The sequence below is a fragment of the Peromyscus californicus genome, unplaced genomic scaffold, assembly GCF_007827085.1.
Source record: "Peromyscus californicus insignis strain IS unplaced genomic scaffold, ASM782708v3 Scaffold_9__1_contigs__length_137607984, whole genome shotgun sequence".
Taxonomy (NCBI): domain Eukaryota; kingdom Metazoa; phylum Chordata; class Mammalia; order Rodentia; family Cricetidae; genus Peromyscus; species Peromyscus californicus.
This window is the reverse complement of record NW_026294617.1, coordinates 108,810,911-108,836,858: the sequence shown is the minus strand read 5'-3', so window position 1 is coordinate 108,836,858 and position 25,948 is coordinate 108,810,911. Positions and strand designations below refer to the sequence as shown.

The following is a 25,948-nucleotide window of genomic DNA, read 5'->3' as shown; positions in this document are numbered from 1 at the left end:
GTTATTAGAAGGTGTGGCCTTGTTGGAGGAAGTATGTCACTGTGGGAGCAGGCTTTGAGGTCTTATATGCTCAAGCTAGGTTTAGTGTGGCAGTCTCCTTCTGCCTGTGGATCAAGATGTAGAACTCTCAGCCACTTTCTCCAGCACCATGTCCACCTGCATGCCACCATGCTTTTTGACATGATAATAATGAACTAACTCTCCGAAACTGTAAGCCAGCTCCAATTAAATATTTTCCTTTATAAGAGTTGCCATGGTTGTGGTGTCTCTTCACAGCAATAAAAACCTTAACTTAGGCAGCATCCTATCCCAGGTTGCAACCCTGTCATCCCTAAGCAAGGTCAATGCTTTGGAAAGCCAGGCTCACTATCCTTACCTTAGGTAAAAAATGCTGAGACTTCCATTTGGTTTGGTTTCTTTCCGGAGACAGGGTTTCTGGGCAACCCCAAACTGGAACTTGCTATGTAGGCCAGGGTTGGCCTTGAACTCACATCTTCCCACTTCTACCGCCTAAGGCCTAGGATTACAGGTGTGTACCACACCCAGGGGTCAGTGCTATTTTATGAATGACATTTTTAAAGTACCTTTTTCTGAATTTTAACGTTTAAAAACGTTTTGACAATAAACATTATTTTGAAGTTTGGCAGTTCTGCTGGCCTTCCTGTGACAGAAGTCTTTTCCCAACTCACTACATGTGAGTGGGGCTGTGAGATTAGCTTTGCCCCACTGACATAGCAGGTAACACTGGTTCTTCTGAGCCCGAATACTTCAGAGCCTGGGTGTGATATTTGAGGCAAGGTCTTGCTTTGGTTTAGGTTCACTTGTTACTCTTGCAAACCTGCCTCGGCCTCCTAAAAGTCTGGAACTAAAGGCATGTGGCACCATGCTAGATGTGTACATTGTTTTTATGCTGTTTTCCTTTGAAACCTCTCACTGTCATAGATATACTAAGTGGCAGAGACGGATGCATGGATGTAAGCTTCTCCAAGAGAGTTCAGAAGGACATATCCAAGTGTGGTATGGGTTCCTCAAGGGATAGCCACTGTTAACTGTCTTAGCATGAGCCACATAGGCCATCTTGGTGGCTCTCAAATCTCTAAAAGCTACTGAACACCCCCCCATTTTTTTTTCTCTTTTAGTACGTGAGATTATAGGGTGGCTCTGGAGATGTCTTTGACAGCGTTATAATTCTATAAGGTAAAACCAGAAGCCACTAGGTTTGTGCAAGGGGTTTGGTACATGTCCTTTCCCTATAAACCCTTTTTCTGGTGAAATTCCTAGAAAACTGCAGGTTTGCAGCTCAGAAGAGGTAGGGTCTTCAGGAGTTGTCCACTGTGCTGGAATTCTTGCTTTTCTTCTGTCAAGAGGCTTCAATCCGATTGTGAAGAGCGCCTCTTTTCATGTTCCCAGAAATTTCCATCTTTCTAGACTGCCTCACAACCACAGTATGAATGATGAAGGTAGGCAAAGCCCCTGTCTGTCCACGTGGATGTCTGTCCATGTGGATGTCTGTCCATGTGGATGTCTGTCCATGTGGATGAAACAGCATAGAGCAGGGGCCAGCCTCCCTGACTTCAAGCAGCTATGGCCTACACTGTGGCCACAGCTTACAAAGCGGTGACACTCTCTTGTCACCCCAGTCCTGCCACTTAGGAATACTGGAGATATATATGGCCAAACTGAGATTTCAGACGGACTAAGAATTCTTTATAATTTCCCTACATGATTATGGAGTGCAGGTTCCTGCTACGCAGAACTTCAGCAAACACCACAGTATCAGGAGCTGCGTATAAGACCCCAGAAATCAGAGATGTTTCACAGTCCCCCTTTGCCAGGGATTTTCACAAGGAGAGGATGTATATACATAAAACATAAATAAGAAGCCCTCCAAAATTAACTTTATTCATTCAAGGCATTCATTCAGCACTTAACACAGATTGCAAGAATACCTCAACATGTTGGGTTGCAAGGGAGGGAACAGTTTACATTTTTAATGTAAAATAAAAAAAAAAACCTAATTGCTACAGATATTTTGTAAAATTCCCCAAAGTCTAGCCAAGTTTATTGTTTAGTGATTTCCCCCACTCCTTTCTTAAAGAATTAAAAGCTAGATGATGTGTGTTGTGTATTACTGGTTATAACTAATAAATCAGCTTGGAAAATCCTAAAGCAGAAGCATAAATACAATATAAAAAGGCAAGATTTTTAAAATCGTATTGTAAGAATATTAACAGTAAGTGGAAAAGACACATTAAGACCAGAGATGTGTTGCACTAGTTCAAAACAGAATTCAAAGGCAGACCAAAACCGACGTACAGAGGAAAATGGTCTGTGTTCAGGAAGTGTCCAGACGGACACAACCGCAGAGAAACGCTGTCGGTGACTGTGTGGTCTCCTGTCACTCAGCCTTGCGTCCCAGGCAGGATGCCCAGCTCAGCAGGTTACGCTTTCTCTAAGGACTTGTAGTACTCCACCAACACAGTCCAGGCCTTGGGAGCCATGAAGCCTTCTGGAGGCTTCTGACCTTCCCGTGCCAGTCTGCGCATCCGCGTTCCCGAAATAAACTCAAAGTCTTCATGGCTGAAAAGGAGAGAAAAAGTAGTCACTTCACTGTTTTACAAAGTCACTAAGAAATGTTTAAGGGGCATCTGTTCCTCCAGTTCACGTTAGATTACTAGTGAGAAAAAGCGGCCATCTAATGTCTAATCGGTCACTGAGCAAAACCACCACACAACTGGACATTCTTCTGTTTCAGAACTAGGACAAAAAAAAAAATCAACTGAAATTGTTATAGAGATCAATTAGTGTCTTACAGAAATCACAAAAACACACCACAGGAAGATTCCGTGTCCTTGATATCTCGTCCCTCCCGACAGGGACATCCTGCCCAGCTCAGCAAGCTGTTACAATGAGGTAACAGTACAGAGATGAGCTGCCATGACGGGCTTCCTCAGCTTTCCTTCCTCTCTGAGTGACTGTTCAGTTCCAGATAAGCACCACTCAGGTCAGGGAATTGCCACTGCACGCTCCCGGGGCAGCCCCCAACCCGTTCTTGACCTCATCCTATTTCCCCGTCTCACCTCTTCAACAGTCCCTGGGAAATGCTGTGAGAAATAAATAGCATTTAAGATTCACGTATTTAACGTGCATGTGTGAGTCCCTGAGTACATCGACATGCAGCACATGTATGCTGTGCCTGCAGATGCCAGAAGAAAGCACTGGATCCCCTTGAACTAGAGCTCCAGGCGGCTGAGGTAGGGGCTGGAAAACAAACCCAGATTCTCTGGAAGAGCAGCAAGTGCTCTTAAACACTGAGCTATCTCTCTAGTCCTGGACTCATTTATTATTAATTCTTCAGAAACTCGAAGATGAATCTGCCTGGCACAGATAAAACATTTTAGAAAGCTTTAATCTGGAAGTCTAAATGCCTCTGGGACATGATGCAACACACACAGTAACCATCAACACTGTCCCTAGATGAGATACCAAAGAGAAAATTGGCTTCCTTGTCTTTTAAACATACAAAAACACATGAAAGTCTTTAGACCATAGCTCAGAGCATCTACAGCTACAACACATGCTGTTTATCTGCAATTCACCTGCTTCCTTCAAACACGGAACCGACTCAGAAAGCGATTAGACCTAGCAAGAGTTCCAGGTCTCTTCTGTCACCGTGTCCTAAATAAGGTAGCACCTGCTCTGACTAGAGTATGGCAGTAAGCATCAGATAAAATACTCAAGATGTAATCAACAGTTATAAATGAAATCATCAGGCTATCACACATTAAGAACAGTATTTCTACAGAATGAACGTCTGTGTCCCCCAGGCTCACACTGAAGACCTAATTCCCAGTGAGGTGGCGGGGCTTTTGGGAGATGATAAGACTTAGAAGAGGTCATGAGAGCAAGATCCCAGGTGGGACTGACCCACCGACAAACCAACAGAGACTGGGGATCCCCACAGCCATCCAAAGACACGGCAAGAAAGGGGCTGGCCGCCTGCCAACAGCTCAGGCCCTCAGATCCTAATCCTATGAGAAACGGCCCTCATTTAACCACTCAGACCAGGGCATTTTGTCACAGTGGCTCAAGTTCACACGGATACTGGAATTCTGTCAAAATGCAGAGAAAGAAAAGAGGGAATGAGAGGCAACAGAGCCGGTGATTTCCAGAAATGACACCACAGGTGCTTTACGTCCCTGTTCTCTTGGCTTCCCACCGTGATTATCAACCGTCAACATCATCAACGTCAAGCAGCATACAAAATTATCAGTAGTAAGATACTTTCCAGGGACGAAAGGAAACGAGATCTGTCCATGAGATAAAAAGTAGCTGCTCACTCATCCCAGCACTCTGGAGGCTAAAGCTGGAGAGCTGCCACAAGTTCAAGGCCAGCCACAGCTACAAAAGGTGATCCTATTTCAAAGAAATACATACATTACAGATAATTAGTAATGATTTCTATAGTGAATAAAACTTACTGTTAGAATTTCTAAAGTTATTTTAAATCAAGTACTGTAACCTTAAATTAACCAGAGGCCTCAGTTACCTGGACATCTTCCCTGAGAAGCTGATCACTAGAGTGCTGCACAGCATTCTGTCCCCACAACGGTCACAACAGCCATTACTCACCCCACCCCGTCCGTCCCTTCAAACAAGGGCCCGAAAGAGGCTCTCGGAACAGTGCCACAGACACAGGGCACAGACAGTAAACGTTTACCGACTGGAGATCAAATGCTGTATTATCTTTCCACCAGAGGAGCTCAGAGAATGATGGGCAAATCTGGAGCAGCGAAAGGCGGTGTGCAAACGCAGGGAGTCTGCCTAGCTTGACACAGAACTCTTGGAGCTCTAAGATTTACAAATGTCAGGGTTCATCTGAGCCACTTTCTCATTTCCTTTTTATCTGACTCTGGATTATTTCCATGGAGGATCCTCCACAGTGATTCCTTTATAACACTTCAACTCTAACTTCCTTCGGATCTTGCTGGGCTCATGGGGGCGGGGGGGGGGGGGGAACCTGGCAGGCCCTCTAGCCTCAGATATTTGGCCTTTCTCATAAGCAGGAGCCCCAGACAAGAAAGACGGAACTTCTTAGTCATCACACTGTACGCATGGCGTCTGCTTTCCAATGCGTGGGTTCAATGGCCAGACTGCTCACAGAAACGGGGGCTTTGGCCACAGTGTTTCTCCCATCAGCCTCTAAGCAGCAGCTCTACCTGGCAGGACTACTTCAACTCCTCACCACAACTGGCCATTCCGAAGACCACCTGACCCTTGGTCCTAGACCTAGTTCTACCTGTGATCATCGAGACAGCCCAACTCCACACAGTGACACTGAGAGCTCCACTCCCCTTTGAAGCTTGTGCGGGTTTGGGTCTAGAATGCTACACTTACATAATGTGAACATAAGCAGTCCGCCTCATTTAGCAATGTCAAGAAGACCAGTGCCCATGCTTTACAGTTCTATTTCCAACCATCAACACGAGGCTCTGTCTCACAATGTTCTGCATGCTCTTCTGCTTCTCCAGCACTGCTACACAGACAGGACACACACACACTGGACCCAGTGTTTTCAGACCTCTCACCTTGAGCAGAGAATTTTTTTAAAGGACCAGAAAATAATCAAAGATGATCCTGAAAAGGAAGCATTCACCAAATGCTCCTTCAAAACAAACCATTTATCAGCTTAAATGTGGGGTTTTTCTCCCACTTCTTTGCATTCAATGTCTTGTAAGAAAAGGCAAGTCAGGGGCTGGGGAGATGGCTCAGTGGTTAAGAACACTGGCTGCTCTTTCAGAGAACCCACGTTCAATTCCCAGCACCCACATGGTGGCTCACAACCATAACTGCATGAAACTCCAGCTCCAGGGGATCTGACACACTCTTCTGGCCTCTCTGGGCACCAGGCATGTGGTGTACAGATATATATATATAGATATATATATATAGATATATATATATATCTATATATAGATATATATATATAGTCAAAACAGTCACACACACAAAAACTTAAAAATAAATTTAAAAAAGTGGCAACTTTAAAGTATTGGCCTCTAAATGGGCTGGCTACTATGGCTAATAAATAAAGTTTGTCCTGCCCTTTCTTCTGTAAACTAAAAAACATTGACAAATAATTTGTATACTTATAATACTAAAATGAAAAATGAATTTGAGCAAATAAGCTCTCACAAGAAGACAGACTCAGCAGTAGGTAAAAGCACTTCGGGGGAAGGGAGGAGAGAACCAAGATGGCCGTCAGAAACAAGGACTCTTAAAACGTCAGAGCCACCAGGGACCCAGGGCAAAAGCAACCACCCAAACCCACACTGGCCAATCGGAATTCAAATTTTCAGTCAGACGGTGGTGGCGCACGCCTTTAATCCCAGCACTCGGGAGGCAGAGCCAGGTGGATCTCTGTGAGTTCGAGGCCAGCCTGGTGTACAGAGCGAGATCCAGGAAAGGCGCAAAGCTACACAGAGAAACCCTGTCTCGAAAAACCAAAAAAAAAAAAAAAAAAAAAAAAAGAATTCAAATTTGCTTTAGTAGAAGAACTAATCCATGATGATGAAGGAAAGGGGAAATCACAGAAATGGCGTACACGGCACGGTCTGTTCTAAGGGAGAGCGGGAAGTCTTCACAAGTATCCAGGCAGAAGAAAACAAGACGAGGGAAAGAAAGGAGGGACCAAGGGCGGGAACAGAGTCAAGGGGTGGGGAGGAGAGTGGGCGGGGGCTCCAGGACAAGGCTTTAACAAAGAGCAACCAGAGTGACGCGCAGGAGACAGGGGAGAGTGATGACTGGGAGCTAGAAAATGATGGTCTCTGAGGGCCACAAGCACCTGTGTGGATGAATCTGTCAGCACACTCAACTGGATCATCTGCAGGCCGGAGAATACCTTACAGTGTAATCTAAGCCAGCTCACCAGGATGTGATATAAGACTAGTGTGGCTGAGACTCAGTCGGCAACGGACCGTCTCCACTCCCTGGGAGTGGTACTCACAGTTCCCTAAAGAGACTTCCCTGAGGAAAGCGATGGCCCTGGAGCTTCTGCCCATGTAAACTGAAGTTTACTTCCAGGAATGAGAGCTCAGGTCATACACACGAACTGCTGGTTCTTGGTGGTCAGTGAGGGAGCAAGCTGCTCCTGGAAGACTCTGCCTGAACTGTGTGACTCAAGGGAAAAAGCCAGACCAATTAAGTCCTTTCCTCCTCCCAGAATGCTCAACTGTCTGAAATCCAGACTTCCTTGCATTCCTTCCGAAATTGCATTTCTAAGCCAAGGTCCCTGGGCACCTCTTTCTGAAGCCATTTCATACCATCTGCCCTGCATGCCCCAGGCATCCTTCATTTCATGGGATGGGAGTTTCTGTTTCCACATGGTGGTGGTTCTCCACCCCGGCTATGGAAAACACATTGCCCTAGGCCCATTCCTGCACGTCTATCTCTGTTACATAAGGATTTTACTTTTTTATCAGAAGCCAGGTTCAAGTCACTGTCTACAACTAAATTAGAGTTGCACAATAGGATGGTTTTGCAGAAATAATTCCACCAAATAGAATCTAAGAAATTTCTAGAATGATCTAAAATTAGCTCTAAAACTTTACCTATGAGTAATCAGGAATCTGTCAGAAATAGAAAAGGCCCTTCACTTTCACTACAGAGCAGTTTTAATTCGGGTCATTTCATAACACTAGCAAGCTAATGCTCCATGGCAACCCGGAAAAAAAGAAAACCCAAGTATGTTTGCCTTTTTTCTTCTTCTTCTCCTTTTTTTTTTTTAAAGCCACTGGATTACAGATTCTTTATAATCTACAGCAGACAGAATGCTAACTCTTAAAAAAACAAAAGGAAGAGCTGGGACAGCAGAGAGGGTAGAGTGAACCCAAGAGCTAGTGGCCTACATGTGGCCATCAGCGCACTGACCACATGTGGCCAGCAGCTTGAAGAACTCCAAGGCACGATGACTTCTGGCCACTTGCTGACGGTTGTAAATCTTCACAGTCATCTGCTGTCCCTCAGTCCACATATGTGGCCTTCGGAGCTACCAGGACAAGTTACTCACTCAGACAAGACTGAGGTCAGCAGATGGCCTTCAGGTATGTCTTTTGAAGGCTCACATTCAAATCACCAGCATCCTCAGGATTCGAACTAGATAAGCAATTCAGACGGGCAAAAGAGCATTTCTCTCTTGACAGAAATAAAACTAATGGTGGTGACTTGTAAGTGGATCTAATTATTTTTATTCTAATTTATGTTTCATCCAGCTTGAAAGCAGGTCATTTATAACACATCAAAACACTAAGAATTCTTAAGACTATGATTTAAAATGATCTTTTCAAAACTAGATAAACAGTTATTTGTGGCTTTCTTTCAGAGACTAAAAGGCACTGGACAGCATCATACATGACAATTTTATTATTTTTTCTTATTATTTTCTAACCAGAGACTAGATGAAATGAATGAGAAGTTTAATCAGGAGCTGAGAAGGTGGCTCAGTGGGCAAAGCGCCTGCCGCCCAAGTATGGGGACCTCATTTTGAACTCCTAGATCCACATAAAGAAGCCGGACGAGACAGACCACATCTGTAATTCCAGAGCTCCTGTGGCAAGACGGGAAGCAGACAGGAGAGTCTGTGGAAGCGCCTGAGAATCAGTCTGGCTATGTGGTGCTGACCAGAACAACAAAGGACCCTGTCTCAGACAAGGTTGACAGGCAAGGACTCTTCTACATGTCCATCAGTAGATGTGTGTACCTGCACTCATACCTATACCCAGTTATACAGACACAGACCGCGCGCACACACACATACACACACACACACACAGAAAGAGAGAGAGAAAGAGAGAGACAGACAGAGAGAGAGACAGAGAGAGACAAAGACAGAGACAGACAGAGAGACAGACAGAGAGACAGAGGGACAGAGACAGAGAGACAGAGAGATTTAAGTTTAATTATTTTGAATCTAAATTTCTTTCTTTTGGTGGGGAGGTGTTGACATAGGACCTCACTATGTCGCTCTGGTTGTCCTGAAATTCACCCTGTAGACCAGACTGGCCCCAAACTCACAGAGATCCACCTGCCTCTGCCTCTCCAGTGCTGGGATCAAAGGCCCACTACACCCAGCTTGAATCTACATTTCTTAACTTAGGCTTTCCACCAAGCACCTCACTCCTTTAAGCTGTCATTTATTGATTGTTAAAGTGCTGTGGACTGAAGTCAGGGTGTCACTCATGCACCCAGGTGCTCGGTTACTGAGTCACATCCCAGCCAGCACCTGAGTTCATAAAGTCTCTAGAAGAGCTCCTCCCAGACATCCGGATCTGAGAGTTGCACTAATCCCAGGTCAGAGTTCACAGGTCCACCCCTGGGTCTGCAGCTTTTCCTGAAGCTGCTGGGAAATGTGGGATTTCCCAAGTACCTGGGGCCTAACCCAGAGTCAAACCCCATGCCCACCCTGGGTCCTTAGCGTCTGTGAGCTGCTAGGAGCTGGGCCTTGGCTATTTTTACACATTAGTTTTTTTGGTTTGTTTGTTTTTTAACTTTTAATCGGCTCTGTTACATGATTTTTAGTCAATGGGATAGGATCTTAGCTGCATCTGCCTCTGTGAAGAAGCAATTTTTAAATTACCAAGAAAAGTAGAAAATCACTATCTGGCAGGAAGCTTTCTGTTTAAAAAATAAAATAAAAAAAATAAAAAAAAACAACAATGGTATCCTCTCCCAAATGGGCAGTCAATCACCTGCACAGGAAAATGCCCCCAAGAAAGCCATCTGTTCAAGAAACTGTATACAACCTACCTAAGCACACTCATCTCTGGGCACTGTCCACTCTCGCCCTTGAGAGTGCTTTACAGTATTCTGCATCCAGCTCCACTTGCCCTCCACCCCACACTTCGTGTGTCTCATCTGGATTCATTTCATGGTGACCAAAAACACTAACGAGGGGGAGGGTGTAAGATCCTGGTAATAGTTAAACTCACAACACAAAACAACAACACAATACAACAAGAGAAATACTATTGCTAATAAACACAAAGCATTTTGAGCATTACTGAAAAAGACAGCTCCCAGTACCCAAACAGATGGGCTTGTGCATAGCAAAGACTGTGTAGCAAGAAAGGAAGAGGTAAGCATCCAAACACTACTTCAATCATCGGGACAGGATCTGAAGGTAAAACAAAAGAGACCTCCATGTTCTATGCAACTGTGCCTCAGTTTCTTTTACTGTCACTGTCACGAAAGACCCTGACCAGTGTGACTTAAGGGGGAAGGGCTTATTGTGGCTCCTAACTCAAGGTGCAGTCCATCAGAGAAAAGAGGTCAGGCAGCAGGAGCTTGAAGCAGGGGCTCACACTGCATCCTCACCCAGTGTGCCCAATGGTCTATGTCCATCTGACACAAGCCAGTCATCGGAGAGGACGGCACCTCAGCTAAGAAAATACCTCCAGGGGGCTTGCTCCTGCCTCAACTAAATGTACCAGGCTTTGCTGACTCCCCATAGGAGCCCTTACCCCTCCCCTTTGGAGGAGGGGATGGGGGGTCATGGGGGAGGCAGAGGCTGGAGGGGAGCAGGAGGAGGGATGAGAGGGGGATCTGTAGTTGGTATGTAAAATGAATAAAAAATTTCTTAAATTTAAAAAAAGAAAGAAAGAAAAGAAAATGCCTCCAGAAGATCAGGCTGTAAACAAGCCTGTAGGGCATTTTTTATATTAATGATTGACATGGAGGGTCCAGCCCATGGTCGGCAGGGCCATCCTTGGGCTGGTGGTTGTGGGTTCTATAAGAAAGCAGACTGAGAATGGGGAAGAAGCCAATAAGAAGCATCCCTCCACGGTCTCTTGCATCAGCTTCTGCCTCCAGGTTCCTGCTGACAAGGATCATCATGGGAGAAGACTCCAGAGACGTCACAGAAGAGCCTGGCCTGGCACGGGACACCTAACCAGCTACATGTGTTGTTTTATACAAAAGTTATTATTTTAATAACAGAAAACTGATGATAACAGAGGAACACTGACATACAGGTTTAAGAGTCAGAGCTTCAAAAACTATCATACTAGATTGGCTCACCAGTGAAAGTACACAAAAGGAGAGAAACCCACAAACACCTTGAAGGAGGCATAGACTCATTGTTTCCAACAACCAGACTGTGTCTTCCAGATGGTAAGGAGCGTCTTCTAGATGGTAACAGGGCATCTTCTAGATGGTAAAGGGGCATCCTCTAGATGGTAAGGGGGCGTCTTCTAGATGGTAAGGGGGCGTCTTCTAGATGGTAAGGGGGCATCTTCTAGATGGTAAGGGAATGTCTTCTAGATGGTGAGAGGGGCACCTTTAATGGCCAAGGGCTCTCTCTCTGGCAGTACACAAGTTAAAGTATGTATACTCTACCATTAAAAACAGCAGAGACCTGTTAAGATGTGATGCCAGAGCAGGCACATTTACCCTTCCATCACTTCATTTACTCAGCCCCATGGGCACTTTTCACTCATGCCCTCTTCTTTTATTGAGTATGTTGTTTCTATACTCTAAATAATTTTGCATTTGTCTACCCAGAATACAAATATTTACACTTTAAAAGAGAAAAGAAAAGAAAAGACAAAAGATTCCCTAATAGTTGTTAATATCTGTAATGGGACTGAAATCCGACAGCTCAGTCTCTCTGAGTCACTTCTAAAGCTAACACAGCTTCCTTGACTTCCTAAATGTAAACAGATGACTCTATCATAATTCCTATCAATAATTATCTAGCCGGAAATCTTCAGGGAATTTTCCTTCCTAAGCTTTGTCTTACACTAGTATTCAATCAAACCAAAAGCTACAAAATCATTAATTACATAAAAGCTGGCATTGAGTAATGTCCATTAATCAAACATGGACAAGTTCATATGTGCATAATTAATAACTGTTTTCTCGCTACATCAAAGACGATCGCCTTTCCACAAAATTTTAATCACTTTCCAACATATTCCCATCAACTTAATTATATTTGAATACAAATACAGAAAATTAAAAAACTACGGCATTTTTAAAGCTTCCCAAGTTACAACTTATTAAGATTTGGTAACTCAAAAAAAATAAAATTCCAAGGAAATGAGCTACTCATGTGACTAACGTAGAATTCATCTCTGGAAAATCTTATGAGAAATGATGTAATTATTTAGCTTTTAAATGATTAAAAGAGAGACTTAAAGCAGCACTACGCAGATTTAGCTGAACATCAAAGTTATCAAGGGTCTTAGAAGCACATTAATCAACTGCATACAGATGGATCTAGGGTCCCTGTGTGTGACGAAAGCAGCTGGGCACGCAGAGGGACCACAGGGACAGAACACATCAGCCCAGAAGCTGGAAAGGAATAAACACGGTGCTTTTTTATTTTGCTTGCTTTTCTTCCTGTGCACACATCTGTGTGTACACATGTCAGGGGCACTAGTGTGTATGCAGCTGCAGGTACGGATACATGAGGATGTGCACATGGCCACAGAGGCCAGAGATCAAGCTCAGATGTCATTCCTCAGGAGCCATCCACCTTGCTGATTGAGAGGAGCACTCCTGCTGGCCTGGGACTGATTGAAGAAAAGGCTGAGCTGGTCAGGGGACACAAGGTGTCTGACGGTGTCTGTCTCCCTGAGGCTGAGGTTACAAGTACATGCCACCGTGCCAGGCTTTTTTTTTATGATTTATTTTTAATTATGGATGTGAATGTGTATCTGTATGTGGGTATGTGCTTGGAATGCAGGTGCCTATGGAAGCCCGAAGTGTCAGATATCCCCTGAAGCTGGAGCTATAGATGGTTATGAGGCCCCTGCTGCAGGTGAGGAGAACCACAGTCGAGTCCTCCGCAAGAGCAGTGCCCGTCCTTAAAATGCTGAGCCGTCCACGCAGCCTCGCCTCAGCAGGCTTTGCACATGGTGCTGGGGATCCAAGTCCAGTCCTGGGTTTGCACAGAAAGTGCTTTACCCATGGAACCAACTGCAGGCCCCTGCTCAGTTCTTAATGCCACAACACAGAGACTCTTCTAAAGTAAGAGAATACAGACCGGCAGAATGGCCCTGCTTCTCTCTCCTTGCTCGCCCTTGCCTCTGTGTAACTCACTAAACAAAGTCCACCACCGCTCTCAGGAAACGAAGGTTGAGACTGCTGTATACAAACTCAGCAAATTGCACTCGGAGTAAGAAGCAGAAAGTACCGCACCCCAGCATCTGCCTCTGACACCATGTGGCTTACAGGTCTGTAGGAAGGCCCTTGTCCTTCAGGAGCTTGAGACAGGGGGGCTTCAAAAGAACTGCTGACAGGCAGCTCTCCCACAGACCAAGTCGGGCTCTTTGATTGGTGGTCTACATAAATTTAACCACGAAAGGTTAAGACTGTACCCAGACTGCTTTCACCTTCCTTTGTCCTTTCTACTTAGATTCCAATCACCTTTTGAGGTGATACTGTTTATCATAATTGATAACACTCTTCTTTTAAAAGACTCTACGCCATCTCCTAAGCACAGTTAGGAACATAATTCTGTAACAAGGGTTAAAAACGGGCCGTTGGCTGCAAATTCTTCTGAGGGGCTCAGAGTATCCTGGATTTGCATCACATTTGAGGCCTTCAGCGAACAGGCAAGAATAGCTTCCCATCTTGACTTCCACACGCGGCCACTGGCAGCCATTAGGAATCCTTCTATTCGTCCCAGGGCCTGCCGCGACAACCTTTTTGCCTACAGGCTTTTCTAGGCTGTCTTGACTTTCAGCTACGCAGTTCATCACTCACTGAGGGTGCACTATCTCTAGAATGCTGTCAGCACGTGTGAAACCAAGACATCCTCCAGTCTCCAGTGGTAACGACAGCTTTGAACGACAGATGATTTTTACTTAACTCAAAGAAATTCAAAGCCTTATATCCCTTTAACTCATTTCTCAATTACATTTATTTCTCTGTGTGTCTGTGTGGGCATGCACTCATGTCATGGCACCCATGTGGAGATCAGAAGACAACGTGAAGGAATCTATTCTCTTTTTCCATTATGTGGATCCCAGGGATTGAACTCAGATCTGCAGACTTGGCAGCAAGCAACTTTACCTGTTGAGCCGTTCCACAGCCTACTTTATTTGCTTATTGTCTATTTTTAATTTTTTGAGACGGGGTTTCATGTAGCCCAGGGTGGTCTCCAATTCTCTATGCAGCAAGGATGACCCTGAACCACGGATCCTCCTGTCTCTACCTTCCAAGTGCTGGCACTGTAAGTGGGTGCTGATATGTCTTTTAGAAACAAGAGTGTGTTGTTTTAATTTTTCACAAGATTTTTTTTTTCCTTTCCTGTCCCCTCTGTGACAAAATGGGTCACACTAAATGAGGGTCCTGGGTCAGGCTCAGTTTATTCCTAAACATGAACCAATTTTAAGAGTCAGGGGAAGGAAGGAGGCACTGATGCTCAGACTGGATGTGTCTAGGCCAGCGTCAGGTTTCAGTTAATGCTGTCAGTAGAACTGAAACTGATAAAACGTAAATTAAAAAGGATTATATTCTACATGAATGATCTGTTTGACCTGCTGAACAGGAATTGTAACTTGTACTAAAAAGCAGATAAACTAAGAGCTGGTCAACAAAACAACTCACATGCACACATTATACATAAAAATCAGCCAGTGGCGTGTGTCTTTAATCCCAGCACTCAGGAGGCAGAGGCAAATGGATCTCTGAGTTCGAGGCCAGCCTGATCTACACAGTGAGTACCAGGCCAGCTGGGGCTGTATAGTGAGACCCTACCTTAAGAAAATAACTTGGTGCTGCAGATCATGGGGAGCACTATAGAAAGACCTGGGAGGGAAGTGCCTTATCCCCTGCCATCATTCAAGATGAGGAAATACGAGCAGAAAAGACTCGGAATTCAGGTCACAGAGCAAAGACAGAACGAGACCCTGTAACCCAACTTCACACTGCCACTGTGAACTTACACAACTATCATCCACAGACAGAAATGATTACAATTCTGTCCAGAAGAAATAGACGCATACTTAATATTACCGTGTATGTACATATGTATGTATGTAAGTATTGGCAATACCAGAATTGAACCAAAACCTTGTGTGTGCTAGAAACTATCATTCAACTATATCCCCAGCCCACTCTACTTTTTATTCTGAGATAGGGTCTCCCTACCTTGCCCAGGCTATTCTTGAACAACCAGGCCCACACTCCAACCATTTATTCTGAAAGTTGATAACAGTCATGCAGACATATGAATGTTAACACTGCCCTTAAGGACCACATAACAAAATCCCCCAAACTACCAACTCTGAAACTAGATCCAGTGTGTGCTTGTGGGGAGGGGGATTGTGGTTGCGTGTTTGTTTGCTTGGCCTGGAAAGTCCACTATGTAGACTGAGTTGGCCTCAAATCATAGAGATCTACCTGCCTTCGCCTCCCAAGTGCTTAGATTAAAAGAGTTTACTACCACATCCAGCTCAGATCCATTTTACTTTCATTTCTAACTATAGAATAATGAGTTTTCTTGACTTGACTTTTCCTAAGATGGAGCCAACAAAGCCTCCCATTAGAAATTATAAAGAGCAGACGATATGCTGAATCCCCAGAAATAGCTCAGAAACCAGAGTGCTGCCGTCGGCTGCAGCAGTGTGAAACTTACTGCTCAGAGTCATAGTAGTCCATCCGCTTCCTTTTCTTGTTGTAAGCTGCAACTCGGAAGGGAACTATTTCCAAGGTGATCAGGCCGGGGGCCATCGTCAGCACTTTGGCACCATGGGTTGGCTCATAGAGGTCCTTCCCTGTCTCTGGATGAGGCATGCCAGCAGGGTCTCGTCCAACAATATAAAAATTGGCTCCTGCTACCATCCGTGCTCTGCAGTGCCACTGGACCTAGAAAAGATGTCGACATATTAGATAACTACACTCTGACGACTGGGAAACAGCAAATGGATAATAGGCGCATGTGCATTTGTGTTCAACTCTTTCCCACTGAGCTGCACCTCCTTTTATGTCTCACTTCATCACTACCTAATAGTAGGGAGTCCCAACAAATTTAATGTACCTTCTTGGAAAGCTAGAATTAAAAGCAGGCCCCCAAACCAAGATCATAAAGGGCATAAATATACAGGTGCATATCTTTATGGATTATTTGCTTATGAGGTATACGGATGTGCATATATCCATGTGTAAGATTTTACATATACATAAGAAGTCAGGGTGGGGGTTGACCCTTGAACATAAGTAAGGCTATGGGGGTCTTCCAAAGGGATCGATAGGGCAGGTTCACGACCCCATAGATATTGTACTGACTGTTCCAGCTACTGGTGTGAAACATGACCTAATTAAGGAAATGCACAGGAATCCATAGAGCAGTGTGTTTTTTCTGCTCCTTTTTACATGCCTCTGCTCACTTACATAGACTCTGTTTCTAACACGGAATCATTGAATAACTGGAGAATAACCTTCCTGACAGAGGGAAGTCCCCACATCCAACAATGCATTACACTCCTCCTCTCTCCAAGAAAAAAACCTAAATGGTAATCCTCATTACAACTTCATATGTTTGGGATATGGCTGTTAGCTGTACATTCTCAAACCCATCTCATTTTTGACACTTTCACATAGCAGATCTTAGAAAGCATTAATTATTCTTTAGGAAATAGATTTAGCATTCGACGACAAGACAAACATTTTCAATTTGCCAGCTAATTATTCATATAGATAATAAAACTGTACATTCACAACACCAGTTTAAACATTAGAAAGTAAATTCTTCCCCACACAGCTCCCACTCCGTTCCTAGGATGGAATTTCGGAATCGAGCCATAAAAATCTTTATAGACTGGAAAACGAGGAACATCCTGTTGATAACCACACAGCCTTAACAGCTGCTCATTGTTCTGAAATGCATTTGTGCTAAGGAAACAAATCTGGTACCAATGCCTTCTAAGTAACCCAGAGAACGATTAAAGAAGAATCACTGTTTGTATTTTATTATGACAATTTGGCAAATTTGTGTTATTGGCAGACTCGTTCCTGATGTCACTGGAAAAACTACAAAAATGAGGTGGGTCTTATTATTGTTGTTGTTATTGTAAGGAAAGTCTTCACTTAAAGCGAGGCACTACAGAGAAAGGAACAGACGGAGCCAGGCATGGCTGCACACTCTTAAAATCCCAGCCCTTGGAAGACAGAGGAAGGAGGAATGTACAACCTGGGCTACACAGTGAGTCACAGAGTAGCCTGGGCTACACAGCAATACCCTATATCTCACAAAGTAGGAGGGAAGGGAGAGAGGAGCACAAGAAGAATGGATAGTTTTTCATAAGCCACTTAAATCATGCCAAATCATAAACACTGAAATATTTAACTACTTAAAATATTAAAACGATTGCTAGAACTTTTGGTTTATTCATCAAGGGATGAGAAGTTAGAAACTATTGCTCAGCTCTAGCTTTCTCTGACACACCTCAGCTAAGTCACACACTTAGCTTCAGCAGCTTCCCTGGTAGAATGGAAATAAAATCCGTATCTCACAGAGCTCTGGGTAACAACACACGCAAAGCATCAGTCCAGTGTGTGAGCCATACACAGGCATTCAAAGATCATTATTTCCACCTTCTTCGTATTATTAGCATTAAATAGCTAGACACCAAGGACATTCCAAATTAGGCCACAGACATGTGTTCTGACATGAAGTCTACGAACAAGTCATCCCAGGCTCTCTGCCATATTCCAAGTTCTAGGATTTTTACACAAATTTACGAAGCACCCTTATGAGATACAGACAGGGTCTTTATGTGGAATCAGGACAGGGACAGTGAGAACTTGAAGCAAAGTAATTACTGGCTTTCAGCCAGCCAATAATACATACTTTTACATGTTAGTATCAGCCAGACAGCAAGGTAAGTTTTACTGTTACTCTATTTACTCCTCACAAAACCAGTAACAAAAACACAGGCAGGGCCAGGTATGGTGGCACACGCCTTTAATCCCAGCACTGTGGAGGCAAAGGCAAACTCTGTGAGTTCAAGGCCGACCTGGATGACAGAGCAACATTGGGAGTTGCAAGCTAAGCCAAAGCTACATAGTGAGACCCTGTCTAAAAACAAAACAAATAAAACCCACAGGAAGATATTGCTAATAATAAGAGGATGATATCCCTAGAAAAAGAAAGAATAAAGATTGTACAGAGAAAGTGTAAAATATCACTCTGAACTATGATGAGCAGGTATGGAAGCTACTAAACAGGAGATTCCATCTCTAAGGAACATCTGCCAAAATCATGTCAACTCACTATTTTAGAATTCTATGAATGTACTTAAAGTCTGCCTTCAAAACATACCCATTTGCAGTGTTCAACTACTGTAATGTTGAATGACATCGGAGACTGGAACTGCAAGGCATGGCTCTAGGACCAGATTGCTTAGATGCAAATTCCATCTCCATGGCTTACGGCCTGACCTCGAGCAGTTGTTTAACGTCTCCCACAGGTTTCACCTGTAAATTGTGAAGAATGGCAGTGCCTGCCCTCTTAGTGTTGTTACAAGGACTAAGTTAACATATGTAAGTCACTGGGAATGAATACTGTCTGCAAATACCGTGAGCGCTCAATAAAAATGCGCTGCTAGAGGCTGGACAGACGGCTCCGTGGTGAAGAGCACTGGCTGCTCTTCCCTGTGACCCAGGTTCTATTCCCAGCACCTGCATGGTAACTTACAATCACAGGGAACTCTAGTTCCAAGGGATCTGACACCCTCTTCTGGCCTCTGTGAACACCAGTCACACATGTGGTACACACACATAGATGCAGGCAAAACACCCATACACATTAAAAAAAAATGTTAGTGGGTTATGGCATTTTATTTCTTAATCACTACCTAGAACAACACTAATTTATAATCAATTTCTATTCCCTTTTCAGGGAGACTGATCCAATAAGAAGATTCTGAAGACTGGTTAAGAAACAGCAGTATTAAACAGCATGTGGCTAAAGAGTCAGGATCATAAGGCCAAAGTGTGCAACACACAAGACAATCCAGAACTGGTGAGGAAACAGAATGCTGTGCAGTGTGAATCGGCACATTTTCATTAGAAAGACTGGAAACCTCTCCTAATACTAAATAAATGCACATCCATATCCAGTCATTCTACTCAGCAATAACCAATAGGCATATTCACATTTGGAGGTACTAAAATCCACACCAGCACACTGTTCACAGCAAAAATCGAAACACAGCCCAAATGGCCCTCAACAGTGATGCATGAAGTCACACAGGAGGACACAGTAATACTGAGAATGAGTGGTCTGTCACTGACTGTGGTGTAGCAGGCTTTCTTGGATGGCCAGCTCCCAAATCATGACACAGAGACTTATTACTAATTATGAATGCTTAGCCTTAGCTTAGGCTTGTTTCTAGCTAGCTTTTTTTTTCCTAACTTAAATTAACCCATTTGTATTCAGCTATATACTGCCCCGAGGCTCATTTATCTCATCTATGTACTGTCCACCCTGCTTTCCTGCTTCCTCCATGTCTGGCTATGGCCCCTGGCAGGCCGGCCACCCCCTTTTCTATCTCTCCACCAGCCCTGCCTATCCCTCTACTGCCTAGCTATTGGCCGTTCAGCTTTTTACTAGACCAATCAGGTACCTTAGGCAGGAAAGGTGAAACAGCAACACATCTTTACATAAACAAATGCAGCATAAACAAATGCAACACATCTTTACATAGTTAAACAAATATTCTATGCCAAACACTGTGGTGAGTTAAGTGTAAAGTGAGAGAAGCCAGGCATAAGAGACCCCAATGTCAGATTCTAGTTAGATAGGTGTCACACCAGGCTGGCCTGAACGCTGTGGCAGCCCAGGTTACTTCAGGAAGATAAGTATCTGTTTCCAGGAGTATAGCCAGCAGGCACCCACAGCTGCTGGCTCTCTTCAGAAACAGACCCCACTGCAGAGAGCAGCAGGTCCATAAGAGGCACCTTCCTTGGCATCCAATGTCTAGTCAATACAGCTATGATGCCTATTTCTATGCAACTCAGGGCATCTCTGAAAGATCTCCCAGAATCCTCCAGGACACACAGGTTCAGACTCCATCACCATCATTTACTACTATATGATTCTGAGCAAGCTATGGAACCTTTCTACAGGGGTTACCCTCACCTGAAGATGAGTTGTAGCACCTCCCTCCTGTGGTGGCTCAAGGGCTGAATGAGTTAATATACGTAACACCTGAGACTGAACTGCGGCTCAGCTTCTTCCTGTGCCCTGTCCAGCTCCCTTCTTCCTCCTTTCCCAAGTGTGATGGCAAGGACTCTCATGAACCTCCTGAACCCCAGCCTCGTTCTCCATCTGCTACCCAGTGCTCACACCTTCAACACAAGGGAACTGGATCCTCGCTGTAAGTGAGGACAGGGATTACTGTGGTAAGGACAGGTGTGGAGCAGAAGGAACAGGAACAAGAGCTTCTGGATGTTCATTCTGGAAAACTTAGCTTCACTGAACATCTATGAAATGTGTCCTTTCTTCCTATGTATAGTTCACTAGGACATTAAAACAAGACAAATTAGAAAACACACACAACTGACTATGAGAATACTTAACCCCAGTGCACCTCCTACGAAAAGCACTCGGGCACGTAAACACAGCTCAGGAGTCAACGGATTACAGAGGAGCTGGCGGTAAGCCAGTGCAGACTCGCGCTGCAGCCCTCAGTGCACTCCTGCATCATTACTAGGGTCACTGGATGGGTTCTTGTGGGGAGTGACAAGAGCCAATCAGAGGCCGGGGGAGGTCCTGCCAGAGCCAGTTCAGGGCCAGAAGCAGGAAGGCCACACTTCCCTTTAACTCCTTCTCTCTCAAAGAAGGCCATTAAGTCCAGCTGACCTCCCCTAAAGCAGGCCACAAGGCTCTCTCTATATACATGCAGGAAAGAAATGTCCCTTTCTCTGAAGAGAAGAGACCGAGAAGAACATGAGCAACAGGCCCTTCTAAGCCCCCAGATTTATCACTAGCTAATCATACTCCCTTTCTTCCACTCAACCTGCACAACTGCCCACCCATCATCAGATTCAGGCACACAATACACAGCCTCATTGGATCTTTATTTCTAAAGGCTCTTGTGTCATGGAAGACTTGAATTCAACAAATACGTATGCTCTCCTTATGCTAATCCCTTTGTAGGCGATGTCTCAGCCGTGAACCCAGGGTGGGTGAAGGGACAGACACACCACCAGCTACTCAACTGTGCTTTGTGAAGTGGAAGACTGCTAAAGTGAGATGCCTGCCCTCGGGTATCTTCACCGCTCTCTCTTTCCGTGTCTCTCTGTCTGTCTGTGTTGTATGTGCATATGATGGGGTGGGGGTTGTGAAGCCCATGCGCACACAGAAGCCACAGAAGGATGCTGCTACATGGTCTGTTCTATCACTGTGCCCTATTCTTTGTGATGAAGTCTCTTACTGAATCTAGAGCTAGGCATCTAGCAGGCTACAGCAATCCTCCTGCCTCCACCCTCCACCATGCCTAGGTTGTTAGCCCATTTTTTAAAACGGGTGCTGGGATCCAAACTCACATCTCCAAGCCATCTCTCCAGCCACTGCTTTCCCTTTTGAATCTTCCTTCAGCAGCACAACTGATCTAAAGCTGGGCACAGTGTCGGAGGCTGGGAACTCCAGTACTCTGGAAGGAAGGGCAGGGACACCAGGAGCTCAAGGCCAGCCTCAGCTACATACTGTGTTTAAGGCCAGCCTGGGATACTTGAGACTTTGCCCCCAAACCCCTTTCTAACATAAGAAATGATTTTTTTGTTTATTATCACAGGCTATTTCATTACAAATCCTCCCACTCTCATTTTTTAAAAACATTTTTAGTTAACTGAAATAAAATTTCACAGCAACCCCACTTTCAGACAGAGCATAAGAGTCACCAAGAAAACAAGACAGGTCCCAAAGAAGGAGGCTCATTTTCCGAGCTGGAATTTAATAAGGTCACTGTTCATAAACCTATTCTTGCCTGTCATAGTTATGGTTTCTATTGCTGTGATAAATACCATGCATCTTGGAAGGTAAGGGTTTACAGCTTACATAATCTATAGACCATCATCCAGAGAAGTCGGGGCAAGAACTCAAGGCAGGAACCTGGAGACAGGAGCTGGTGCAGAAAGAGATCATGCCGGATTTTGGTTTACTGAGGCTTGCTCATCCTGCTTTCTTATAATACAGGCCCATCAGCCCATGGTGAGCTAGACCCTCCCACATCAATCATAACTCAAGAAAATGTCCCACAGGTTTGCCCACTGGCCAATCTAGTAGGGGCATTTTCTTAATCAAGTTTCCCTGTTCCTAAATGACTACAGCTTGTGTCAAGTTGACAAAAAAAAAAGCAGCCAGCACACTGCCCTAACATCATTTGGGTCATTCTCACATTAAACGACATCTTAGAGAAGCTCAGATCAAATGACTTGCTTAAAATGATGAGGTTAATGTCATCAGTACTGCTGGACCATGGTCTAGAAACAAAGTGGTGTGAGGAGAATTCTAAGTGCTTGTGAGAACACTCCAAGAAAACAAGACAAGAGCCTTGTGACCTCAGTTTCTTCGAAACTTGGAACTGTTCTTGGAATGTGTTTTTGTGTTCCTCCCAGGTGTAGCGGATAAGAGTGAGTTTACTTCAGATTACTCATTACTGCTTGCTGTAATTATTCAATTAAATGTTTAAACTGTCCTTAACACGCCTCTATGGAAAAACATGTTTTTGCCACATGTGGCTTGTCCTTGTGATTGTGTACAGCTTGAACTCGTGAGAACTTTACTCAGGTGACCTTAACCCTCAGAGTACAAACTGTCTGGGGCTCTGAGAAAGCTGGCTATTGCATGAGACTTCAGTTCACCTCATTCATTGGCTCCATTCTCCCAGGTTCCATAGCCTCTAGAGCAATGGTGAGTACCAGCTAGAGGAACCACTGAACAAAATGTGAAATGCAAGAACTAAATAGAAGTCATGGAAGCATATGGTGAACACCAGGGGTCATTGCTGGCCGACTCTAACCAACACCTTACTCCAACAGAAAGAGGAGCAACATGGAGTGTTTACCTCACACAACATTTCAATATATTAGTGGACAGGGACCCAAAAGAAAAGCCAGTCACACTGTCATTTAACCAGCTGTTATGTTTGTTAGCTTTTCTTGAATAAAGAGGTAACAGAATTCAACCCCATAACCTCTCCAATGAAGATTCATAGGCTCCATCCCAAATAATCAAACATCTTGGATTCTCTTTTAAAATGTTGGAAGGAGTTTGTATTACTAAATTACTTAGATCTTTTAAAAAATGAGTTTGACTCTCAGATAAATCTAAGTGTGTTCATCTTCCTCTATGGAAGGGATGAAATGGTGGTGTAATAATGTGCATTCCATTTTTATCTAGAAAACACAAGAAGCTGGCTGGGAATTTCCCACTCACCACTTCTGAGGTCACTCAACTGATTTATTAACTCACTCAGCAAATACATTCTGAAAGCCTATTCGACTCTACCTTGAAACTGAAACCTAATTCTCATCATCTCTACATATGGATATAAAAAGATCTCAAACATTCTATTTGACCACAGGCAGAATTCCAAAACCCTGCCCTCATATCAGGAAGCAATTTTACTTCCTGATTCAATCATGCTCTAGTCTTTCACAAAATAACTGATGAAGATCATCTGGGGATAGGACAGAAGGCTCAGAAGTTAAGATCCAGTACCACTCTTCCAGAAGATTAGACCCAAGTCTGGTTTCCAGTGCCCATGTTGGGTAGCTGACTACTGCCTATAATACCAGCTCCCAGGGATCCAATGCCACTGACCTTCTCCACAGACACCTGTACTCAAATGCACACACATAACCTCACACAGACAAACACAGATACACAGCTAAAAATAAAATAAATCTTTTTAAAAAATTAATGTCTTGCTGGACACTTCCCTAAAATACTGAATGCATTTCACACTCAGATGAGCCAGGGACAAAACAATCATTTGGTTCTGCAAAGTTATCCTAATGCACACGTACTGGAAGCTTCGTATCTAGCTGGAACTACTGGGGGACAGTGAGCCCTTTAAGAGAAGGGACTAAAGGGAAGTCATAGGGTCCTGGACACAAACAGAGGACTCCCGCCCTTCCTCTTTCTTTCAGTGTCGGGCCATTCACTCCCACCACGATGTGCCATTGGACCACAAGCCCAAAAGCAACAAGACCAACCAGTTACATAATGAAGCACTCACGTCAGGCGCCAGATAAACCTTGTCTCTTTATAAGCTGATGACCTCAGGTATTTGTTACAGTGCAAACAGCTGGCTGATAGACTAGAAAAAGCACGAGTCACACTGCATCTGTCCTCCGCTCTGGGACTCCGTGGAAAAAACAAAATCAGTGTTGCTCTAACTGTGTCTGGACCACGGCTGCTGGATACAAAACAACTATGTGCTGCTATACTGTTCTAGCTTCTTCACAGCTTGGACAAGAACCACAAAGAGAGCCAAAGAAACCTCCCCCAACCTTCCCAACAACTGGATGCCCACAGGGTGCAGCAGCTAGAGGACACTCCCAACGGCAGGAGAGTACTCGCAGTGCTGAATGTTTGGAACACACTGAGCCATCCATCGGGGAACGGTCCGCAGGTCAGCTGGTGATGCCACAGTGTTCGCAAGAGTGCCTTTAGCACTATACCGCTATCCTAAAAGCAGCCTACCTCGGTTGGCCCAGCATACATCATAGGAGAGGGAAAGATGGCCACCACTGTTGTTTCGGGGTTCAGGACACCCTCCTCCAGCACCGCAGCATGCTGCTTCATACGCCACATCAAAGGGACATCATCATCCTTCGTCCAGCCACCAAGAGGATGGAGGAGCAAGACGGGGCGCCGGTAGCCCCTCTCCAGCAGCTGCCTGTGGGTGTCCTGCATTAACAGAGCATGTCCGTTGTGCACTGGGTTGCGCAATTGAAATGCAAAGACAGCATCTGAAAAGAGAATTTCCAGAGTTAGGACTTTCCAGCATTACCCTGCATGGGACAAACAATTCTTTCCCAGCTGATGGTGACAAGTAACAAACACACCAGCTCAGAGTCAGAAACGAGGAAAGCCACGGACTGGTGACATCCACTGCTACCAGTGTTAGTGGCCCTTGTTCACCGGAGGAAGTGTGATACGGGAGCCACAGACATAAAGCGGTTACTCCTGTGTGTGGTAATATTTTATTTGTGCTCTAACAAATAAAGCTTGCCTGGAAATCAGGAGGAGGAGCTAGCTACTAGTTAACCATAGAGGTTTGGAGGTCTGTACAAACAGACCGGAAGTGATAGAGCTGGGCAGAGAGAGGAAGTGATAAGGCAGGGTGGAGAGAGGTGCTCGCTCCTCTCTTTCAGTGGAGGATTTCATAGGGGTAAGCTAGAGGCTTGCTGCTCTGCCTCTCTGATCTTTCCACTTTTACCCCAATATCTGGCTCAGGTTTTTTATTAATAAGACCGTTTAGCAATTCGTGTTACACCTGTGTGCAGTGGGAATGAGCAACTGCCGGGCTTTCTTTCCGGTCCTGAGAGTCAGGAACTCACAACAAATACAAATTCGTGGTCAGTGTGTCAGTGACACTCCTCAGTCAAATCCTCCATCACCTGGAGACCCGAGTTGGTAAGCAAACCCAGGTCATTCCCAGGGCTTTTTCAAGAAGAGACATGGTATGAAGGGAGTTACGGCTTCACTTTTCATTTTTTTGCCCAAATTCACGCAGATTACTCTGACTGAGAACAAAGCCACGGTGCTGTCATCTGAGGTCTGGACTTAGGACAGCAACAGTATCTCTCATGAGGACCGTGGCTGGAATTCAAATGGTGAAAGCTACGAGGCTAACTGAACTGATTAGCCATTGTGTGCTTACAATCCTGGCTTCGTTCCTCTGCGCCTACACTAGGAGCCCTCTGTCAG

At 44.6% G+C, this 25,948-nt stretch overlaps 1 protein-coding gene across 2 annotated transcripts in view; it reads right to left on the bottom strand.

The window, feature by feature from the left end:
* Positions 1 to 1,876: 1,876 nt before the first annotated feature.
* Papss1 (3'-phosphoadenosine 5'-phosphosulfate synthase 1) overlaps positions 1,877 to 25,948 on the bottom strand; it is a 73,566-nt gene continuing 49,494 nt past the window's right edge. For both annotated transcript variants that reach the window (XM_052730443.1, XM_052730444.1), the window contains exons 10-12: positions 24,719 to 24,987; positions 15,641 to 15,870; positions 1,877 to 2,580 (exon numbers count right to left, since the gene is read on the bottom strand). In XM_052730443.1, the coding sequence (XP_052586403.1) occupies positions 2,442 to 2,580; positions 15,641 to 15,870; positions 24,719 to 24,987 (638 nt within the window). In that variant the 3' untranslated portion in view covers positions 1,877 to 2,441. The remainder of the gene's footprint in view (positions 2,581 to 15,640; positions 15,871 to 24,718; positions 24,988 to 25,948) is intronic.